The sequence below is a fragment of the Labrus mixtus genome, chromosome 14, assembly GCF_963584025.1.
Source record: "Labrus mixtus chromosome 14, fLabMix1.1, whole genome shotgun sequence".
Taxonomy (NCBI): domain Eukaryota; kingdom Metazoa; phylum Chordata; class Actinopteri; order Labriformes; family Labridae; genus Labrus; species Labrus mixtus.
Window position 1 is genome coordinate 27,040,944 of NC_083625.1, and position 9,982 is coordinate 27,050,925.

The 9,982-nt window shown below is 42.5% G+C and overlaps 1 protein-coding gene across 5 annotated transcripts in view; it reads left to right on the plus strand.

The window, feature by feature from the left end:
* Positions 1–9,982, plus strand: part of robo3 (roundabout, axon guidance receptor, homolog 3 (Drosophila)) — a 194,282-nt gene that overhangs the window by 156,834 nt on the left and 27,466 nt on the right. For all 5 annotated transcript variants that reach the window (XM_061056027.1, XM_061056028.1, XM_061056029.1 and 2 more), the window contains 2 exons: positions 402–573; positions 4,099–4,304. In XM_061056027.1, the coding sequence (XP_060912010.1) occupies positions 402–573; positions 4,099–4,304 (378 nt within the window). The remainder of the gene's footprint in view (positions 1–401; positions 574–4,098; positions 4,305–9,982) is intronic.

Consider the following 9,982-nt stretch of genomic DNA (forward strand, 5'->3'; position numbering starts at 1 on the left):
GTTGAACTTAAATCACACACATTGATATTTCCACAGTGGATTGTTCAGTGCTCTCTGGCCCATCCCCTCTTTAGTGTGAATTTAAATAGTTTCAGCTATCAGCTGTCCTCCATTTCTCCTGCCTCTTTATTCTCAAGTGACCTAGAGTATCTTTTTATTCCAGCTGAACATGTGAACAAAAAGCTTTATCCTTGAATATTCAAGAGAGTTTTCAGACCCTTAATAAAGCTGCGAGTGGATCCACTCTTGTCTGCCGTCGACACAACATCCTTTATTATGAAGCTGAGCCGTAGTGGCTCTTTAAATATCAGCCCTCTGAGTTAAAGCATGGGAGTACATGTCTGTGTGTCTGAAATCATGATTAAAAAAAGTCTAAGCAGTGTGATGTTCCTCTTCTGCAGATCCTGCTGTTCCCCATCCAGGAGCCGTCTCAGTCGGGTCGTTTCTCCGTGTCGCTGAGCGGCGAGCTGACCATCTCAGACGTCCAGGTGGAAGACTCGGGTTACTACATCTGTCAGGCCATCAGCGTGGCCGGCAGCATCCTGACCAAAGCCCTGCTAGAGGTGGAGAGTGGTGAGTGTTAAACACGTGCAAAAAACATGACGATAGCCGGTCAGCTACTTAATAGAGTGACATCATAGCAACGCGACAGAGCGTAGCTCGCTAATTAATAAGACAAAGAAGAAGAAGATAAGATAAGATAATCCTTTATTTTTCCCACAACAGGGAAATTTACGGTGTTACAGCAGCAAAGAGCAAAGATTGCAAACAAAAAGTGAACACAGTACACATTTTAAATAAAAAAATAAAAATAAAAAAATGTACAAAAAATAGATAGATACCACAATATAGATTAAAAAAAAAAAAAAAAATGGCATGAAACGGTTTGCAGAGCAACAACGGAGGACGTTATGCAGAGAACAGCCCCTCTGAGGTCTTCAATGGGGCGGGGCTACACGCTGATGACAGTCGCAAAAAAAAAAAAGAGCCTTGAAATGACTCTCTACCCATATGGATCGGTTATTTTGGTACCAGTTCCAACAATTGACAGTGGAAACACCATTAACTTACCAAACCAAACCGAACTGAACAGGAAATGGAAACAGGGTTTTAGAAATGTGTGAGCAGCAGATCAGCTTCATGACTGCTCTGTCTAAAGAAGAGCTCCAGATCTGAACTCCAAACTACTTTATACATTGTTGTTACTAGTTTGACTCCCAGTTCTGTTTGTTCTGGAGAGGAGCAGATCGCTGTCGATAATCTGGATCTCGATAAAAAAAACGATTTTTTTTATTTTTTGGGGGGGGGCTTTATTGACTCAGGTTGTAAAGTTTACAGCTTGCCATGTTGTTGCTCCTGCATTGCTCAGTGACCAATGAGCAGCAACTTTGAAAAAAAAAAAAAAACAAGTTCAGGATTACACAGACTAAATAAAAGTCAGCTCATTTTCTGCTTGACTGAGGATTTGGTTTGTCTTTGTTTCTGCAGCAGCCTTTCTCTGATCACATGATCACGTTACAGACACAGTAATCTTTAACTGCAGTATTTATGGGGACTAAAGAAATACGTGACTGCTGGCATATTTTCTGTCTGACATGCTGTTAACACCCAGTGTAAATGTGTCTGACTTTTGCCTCCAGCTGTTATAATTTGGCACATGTTGACACATTATTATTCAAATGTTGTTGACATTTGTAAAAGGAAAATAGTTCACTTATTAGAACTTTAATCAGTGAAATGGATATCATTAACATTTGCCCCTGTGGGGTTTTATTATCACTTATCACCTAATTTTAATCACTGTTATCATAATTTTTATGTATAAAGAAAAAAGAACAAATAATACTTTCCCTTATAAATACAAAAAAAAAGTAATAAAACACACTCTGCTTCCTGGTTGATTACTCATTTTTTAAGATTTCTTTTGGCTTTTTATGCCTTTATTAGAGAGATAGGACAGTGGATAGAGCCAGAAATCGGGGAGTGAGAGAGAGAGAGAGATAATGAGGAATGATATGCAGAGTGTAGCCACAGGTCGGAATTGAACCCGGGCCGCCCGCTTGGAGGACCACAGCCTCCACACATGGGGGCGAGCGCACTAACCACCAGGCCCTTGGTGCCCCATTATAAAAATATTCTGCTGATTAAACCGCCGCCCTCTCACCCACACACACATGCGCTGATACAAATTAGAAAAATCCTTCAAATCCATCTGATATTAAAATATTCTCCTCCCCTAACGATGGAACAGCAGGAGTCCAGATCTGATGTAAACCCAGAGGGGATGGTCTGGTGATCGTTTTTTATGCAAAATAACCTGCTGCTACATGTGTTCCCCTCACCACATCCTCCCATTCAAGGAGCAAACAAGGGATTTAGTTCAGCTTTAAATATTTTAACTCCTCACTTGACTTTACATATTTTCAGTGAGCTGATGATGTCACTGAATATTAACGAGGGTTTGCTCTTACTTTGTATGCAGCAGCATGTGTTGTTAGGTGAAGTGTTCATTTCTGCTCAGTCATTGAAAGGTGAATGCGTTGTGAGAGACCAAGGTTAGGTTTAGCTCCTTTACATTTCCATTTTATGAATGTGCAGGATTTCATACCGCTTCTTCTAAACTCAACACAACTCTGCTAAAAAAGAACACTTTACCCCACGCTGTCTACGTTTAAGATTGCACTTTAATTTGTTGGCGTAAGCTGCAGCTGCACATCAAATAGGGATGTTTTTTTATTTGTGTCAAAGCATTCATTCCACGTCCCATTTCCCTGAAGTGAAGCCAAGTGTTGTTGCAGCTGAAGTAAGCCGAGCATACATCATTTATTCTTCTTCCTCTATTTCTTCTGTTCTCTTTATTATGTCCTGGATTTTAAAAAACTGATCTCAGGAAGTCATCTCATCATCTTTCAACTTAAGTGTCTGGCAAGCTCTCAGTATTTTACCAAAGATCCATCAGCACTAATTTTTCTTCAACCAGAACATGATTTCTCATTGAGTAGCTGGTGGTGGGTCCTGAGGCCAGACCAGTTGAGAACCCCTCATCTAAATGATACCTGGTTACTCAAAAGTATAGGGTTTGTTATTTAGAAGTCTTACTCATTTTAAACGTACAATATGTTGATTTTCATTACAATAAAATATCTCAATTAATTAAAAATAGACTAAACCTGTTATGTATATTTTTGTTGAGTAATTACATTTCCTCAAATATTTCCAACAGTTATCAAAGCCAGAGAAATCTGTCATTTTAGAGTTGTAACGGGACGTGTCTTGCTGTGGCGGCCGCCATGACAGACACGACATGTTTGCCGTTGCCGTGGAAACACTGGATGTTACGTCAAATGCTGCTACATAAGGAAGCGGGAACTGCTACTGAAAGCTGATAAAAACGTCATGTAAATTATACTTCGATACATCGTCTGTAAACATAGGCTCTTCTTCAGGTCGGTTTTCACCCGTTCGTCTTCACTACGGTCAACTCAGAGTTTGTAGCAGAGAGAATCACTCCCATGATTCCCCGCCAGCCTCAAAGTCGTCTTTTGTTATTGTTTTGATTGAGAGCCCCCCTTTCACTCAAGAAACAGTTTACCGGTAATTGAATTAATATTGATGAAAAAGTAAAAAATGTGCAAAATACTGATTTGTCTTTGACTATGAAACTTCAGAAAACATTTACTACAGAAACCCTGCATCTCCCAGAAAGTTAGAAAGTTTTTTGTCTTATAAATAACACTTACAAAGACCTGTGTGTAAGACTGTCATTTTTTTTTAAGAGATACCATACTGTGCCTTTAAACACTGTATCCATTGAGGTACTACTCCATATTCTGTTAGGTTGTCCTTTACTCTGACAGAAGGCGACTGTAGGAACATATTCCTGTCGGGGAAAAATCTATGTCATCGATTTGCATGTTGAACTGGAGCAGGACCTGAGAGAGGAATCCTTCAGGGAGAACTTGTTCTGTATGGTGACATCCTGGAGGTTTTTACATAAACGCTTAAGATCAAGTGACTGTTTGACTCTTGAAAGACATCGAGGGGGAAGAAAAGTTATGACCTTCTACCTCAACTCACTTCATTCTCTTTTCATTGTAGCACCATCAGATCGCGTCCCGCCCATCATCCGCCAGGGACCAACCAATCACACGTTAGCTCCTGGATCCACCACTCAGTTACACTGCCACATCATGGGAAACCCCATTCCCAGCATCCAGTGGGAGAAAGACGGGCAGAGGATTCTGGGAAACGATGGTCGAATCAGCCTGATGGACAACGGCACATTTCAAATCACCAACCTCCAGGTATTTAAAAAAGCAAATCATGTGCTTAATAATCAGTCTCTGTTGAACCCTGACATTGGAGGGGCAGACTACTCGCTCCTCCCACCGACCCCTCCCGCCTTATTCTCCTTCGATGTTGTGCATCATGTGTGAACAGCCAAGTCAGGAAAGATTTCAGAGGCAGCCTGTCCTGACATTTTCAAGAAACTTGTGCATGTTTGGAAAAAGGCATGAAGCAGATTTGTGTAGAGGCTGCAGAGAGCTGAAATTAGGAGAAGATGGTTATCGTTTATTTGTGGAGAATAGACTTGTTAAAGGAGTCATAATGGCTGTTTTCCTGCAGCCCTTAAAATCAAAACCTGCAAAGTAAATTTTAATTCCCAGACAGATAAAATAAGAAATATTCCTCTTACATTCAGACCTTCAACTTAGTCTAAGTCAGTGTATTTGAATTCCATTGCATCACAGCTGAAAAGGAACTCGTTAAAATATTTTCATGATCAAAATGCATCAATATTTGCACATCAAACACCATGCAGGCCACCCTGGATAAAACACTTCATTTTAATTACAGGGAAAGAATGAAGCTCTTAAACGAAGTATATGTTCACGGTTGACTCAGATGATTAGATTTTATGAGTGGAGGAGAGGTTGGGAATGCTGCAAAAACCCGCATCTGTGAGGCGTGATCACCCTGATAATGAGCGCGCGAGGCCATTAGCAGTCGTTAGCGGCGTCCTTCCCCGTGCTAATGAAATCCTTTCTGCGCACACTTCCCTCCTGGGTGCGAAAGCAGCACCTGAGGTCACCGCAGCCTCTGAGAGAGCCGAGGAGGCCCCGGCATGAATTGATTGTGGGTTCTCAATGATTAACGATCGCTGAGAGTCGTAATTAAATCCTCGATACATCACAGTGAGTGAGGACTGGATGAAAGAGAGAGAGAAGGAGAGATGGAGGAGCAGGAGGCTGAGTGAGAGGAGAGGAGAGCAGAGGAGAGGAGAGGAGAGGAGAGGAGAGGAGAGGAGAGGAGAGGAGAGGATAGGAGAGGAGAGGAGAGGGAGAGATGGAGGAGCAGGAGGCTGAGTGAGAGGAGAGGAGAGGGAGATATGGAGGAGCAGGAGGCTGAGTGAGAGGAGAGGAGAGGGAGAGATGGAGGAGCAGGAGGCTGAGTGAGAGGAGAGGGAGAGATGGAGGAGCAGGAGGCTGAGTGAGAGGAGAGGGAGAGATGGAGGAGCAGGAGGCTGAGTGAGAGGAGAGGAGATGATAGGAGAGGAGATAATAGGAGTGGAGTGGAGAGGAGAGGAGTGGAGAGGAGAGGGAGAGATGGAGGAGCGGGAGGCTGAGTGAGAGGAGAGGAGATGAGAGGAGAGGAGATGATAGGAGAGGAGTGGAGAGGAGATGATAGGAGAGGAGAGGAGGAGGAGATGATAGGTGTGGAGAGGAGGGGAGAGGAGAGGAGAGGAGTGGAGACGAGAGGAGAGGAGATGATAGGAGAGGAGAGGAGGAGGAGATGATAGGTGTGGAGAGGAGGGGACAGGAGAGGAGACGAGAGGAGAGGAGATGATAGGTGGGGAGGGGACAGGAGAGGAGACGAGAGGAGAGGAGATGATAGGAGAGGAGAGGAGATGATAGGTGTGGAGGGGACAGGAGAGGAGAGGAGATGAGAGTACAGGAGAGGAGAGGAGATGAGAAGAGAGGATCGAGGGGAAGTATAGTCATGGAGTTGGAGGCCTATAATGTACATCATCTTCTGCGTTTACATCATGCGGGAATAAAAGGAACAGCTGGGAACTCGACGTGTTGATGCTTCGGAGGCCGTTTGAAGCTTTCAAGCAGCACGTTGAAGTTTCTCTGCAGGCTTCGGTATCTTTTGATCAGACTCTGCACAGAGAGCCGACATGCCCTCGGTGATGGTGGTGCATTTGTTTTACAGCAAACAAAACAACAAATGCTAGTAACTGCTTTTGATCACAGATACGACATCCACTCTTGCAGATGTTGATCTGTGGGCTTAAGTTTCCAGCCTGTCAGTAATTGGACACTCGAGTCCATCTCTTAAAAAAGGAAACAGGAAAGAGAAACATTGCAGCTGGGTTGACAATTTTTTTTCCCAGAGCTGTAATGGTTCTAGAAAACATGACAAAGACATGACAGGTACTCTGGTGGTTCTCTGAGGCTGTACTTAGCATTTTAATGAACAGGTTTTTGATGTTAAGCAGGAAGGAAAAGTAGCACCATGTTCAGCATCTTAATCTAGTGTGTTGGTAGTTAACATAAGAACAGCTGAGACAGATGAAAGTGTAGATTTTGCAGGTATTTGGGGATGTTAGCTGTATTCACACATGCACAAAAACTCCTGAAAATGTCCAGACATTTTTACCCTGACTTCACCTGGACTTTTTCCTGCCAGCCCTCTGGTAAAATTTGAAGTCAAGGTGAGCTGATGTGAGAATGCAGCAGGAAATATTCAGGTAAATTCACATGAGCGAGTGAGGGGGGATGATGTTTACCTCATGGTGAGTGAACAGTGCAATCGTACTACTACTAAAGTACTTTAAACTGTGACTTTGCACATCTGAGTCCCTAAATAATCAGGCTAAGATGACTTCTGCTTTACTTACAAGTACATATCATTTTAGGATATAAATATAGAATTAAACGTCATGCCACCCCTGCATACGTCAGTGTCCAAAGTGCCCCCCCAGTAAAAAGTCTTGACACACCCCTGGTAGAGACAAACCTCTGGTCTTTGCACTGACTTTAAGCAACATCTCTCTTTGCAGAGAACGGGTGCTAAAATACAGTCATAACCACAGGATTTTTATTTTTTATTATTGCCTTGCAGTGGTGAAAATGGGCTTTTTTTCTCCCAAACCCAAAACGAGTAATAGCTGTTTATTCCCCTGAGGATGTTACACATAAAATCCTACATATTTATCCGTAGGTTAAATAAATCTGAAACATCCCTTTTATTGGAGCTTGGCAATGAATGAATTCATCTTCGATAGGGAGAGAGAGAGTAGAACACATTAAAGACAAAACATTACCACAGTCTTCCTTTTGCATGACAAGAAAGAAAAATGAAATCAGCTTTAAAAAAAAGAGAAACATTTAACCCTGAAATCATCAATCTAAATAAGTCGATCTCATCTGGGCCCCAGGAGGGAGACAGATGGTCTGTTTGTTCCTCGAACCCTTGGCATGGAGGAGATGCCATTACCCTGGGATCTCTGCCAGACACACACACACACACACACACACACACACACACACACACCCTCACACACTCTGCTGTCCCTCACCGGTGCCAAGACGTCCTGGACAGACGGGAAGTGTGTATGTGTTTATGTGTGGGTGTGTGTGAGTATGCTAGTGGGGGGTTAAAGAGAGGTCCAGGCTGCCTCTCTGCTAAATGGTTGGTGTGGGTGTTGGATAAAAGTGGTTGTGTGGACGGCACGGTGGAAACAAAAAGCCAGAGGAGAGCGAGGAGGAGTGCGTGGTCAAAAGAAAACACATTACAGGTGAAAGCAGGAAGTCAGGTTCATGTGTTGACTTTAAATCCCAGTGTGCATATTTTAGAGCTTGTAATTACATTTCCCTTCTCCACGCTGTGACATCATTATCAACCTTCTGCTTGCTTGTTTTGTGCAGACAGCTGATACCCAGGCTAACTGGTTGGTTAGCAGGTGGTGGAAAACGAGACAAAGTTCACATCACTCAGTTTGATTGGCAGATGATTTCTGCAGGGTAGACGTGTATACATAAAGCAAACTGAATTGGACTTTCGGGTTAGCTTACAGACGGACCATCTGAAAAAACATCTCACTTTTAAAATGGCATTAGCAAAAAGGAATCATCTTCCAATGACGCTGTGGCTTTTAAAGCTTTCTTGTGCTACGATGGACAACATTAGCCCCTTTCTCAATGATGTACCTATGACAGGACCAAAGGCAGACAGCAAGGACCAGGACGTCGTCAAATTCTTTATTACCAGTGTCCTGGGCTAAGACCATAGACTGTGTAATACATGGACGGAGTCTCAGTGATGTCAGCCATTAGTTTCTGAAGCGTCGTTATGAAGCTAAGCTAAGATATGGGAAATGCTGACTCAACGTAACGATCTTTTTAATGTAGAAAGTAGAAAGGTGGAGAGGTGTGCCTAAAACACGTCCACCTGTCAGTCTGCCCCGGCCACGCCCATAATTATGCAAATATATGAATACCATTTAGCCTTAATTCATTCTGAATAATAAGACATATCTCCAGTCAAAGACATTTTAAAACTATAATATGTGAATAAATATTCTCAGATTCGCTCTCAAAGCCTGGAGCTCCTCCCTCATGTCCTCCAATCTTCTTCTCCCCTCATCCATTTTTCAGCAATCTGTTTCTCACAGCACTCAGAGCTGCCTGCCTTGATTAATAGTCAGGTGTCCCGGCTGTTTACCCCACCCACCTCCCCCTCCCCTGTACTGACTCCCCATCCACAGATCAAACACCACCATCTGGGGACCTGCTCCCCCCCCCTTTAGACAGAGGCATCATCAGCCGTTCCACAGGTCGGCTGAAGGTCAAGGCCTAAAGAGAGAGAGGAGGGGCAGAGCAGGGAGTTGAATGGGAGGAGAGTCACCTGTCCCCCTGTCCTGCAGGACGCTCTCTGACAAGCCACTTAGTCCTGAGTAATTCCTCTGTCAGCGTTACTGATGAGCCGACCGCGACACCGCCGAAGAAGGATGTGCGGAGCCGCTCTCTGATAGGCTCGGGCTCTGCACATCCTCTGCATAATGTACGAGGGTTTTTCAATGGGAGTAATGCGTCTGTGCTCACAGAAGAAGAGAATACGAGAACGCTGATTGTGTTTCTTGCAAATTGATGAAGTACAGGGGAGTGAAGCATCTCACAGAGAAACAGATTAAAAACAAATTAAAAATGTTCCTAAACACTCCCACACACACCTGTACACCCACACACACACACACACACATAGATAAGATAAATAAGATAAGATATACTTTATTCATCCCAGCAGGGAAATGTAGGTGTTCCAGCAGCCAGCATACATACAAACACACAACACAACACATATATACATACAAACACACACACAACACAACACATATATATATACAAACACACAACACAACACATATATATATACATACAAACACACAACACAACACATATATACATACAAACACACAACACAACACATATATACATACAAACACACACACAACACAACACATATATATATACAAACACACAACACAACACATATATACATACATACAAACACACAACACAACACATATATACATACAAACAAACACACAACACATATATACATACAAACACACAACACAACACATATATACATACAAACAAACACACAACACAACACATATATACATACAAACACACAACACAACACATATATACATACATACAAACACACAACACATATATACAAACAAACACACAACACATATATACATACAAACAAACACACAACACAACACATATATACATACAAACAAACACACAACACATATATACAAACAAACACACAACACATATATACATACATACAAACACACAACACATATATACATACATACAAACACACAACACATATATACAAACAAACACACAACACATATATACATACAAACAAACACACAACACAACACATATATACA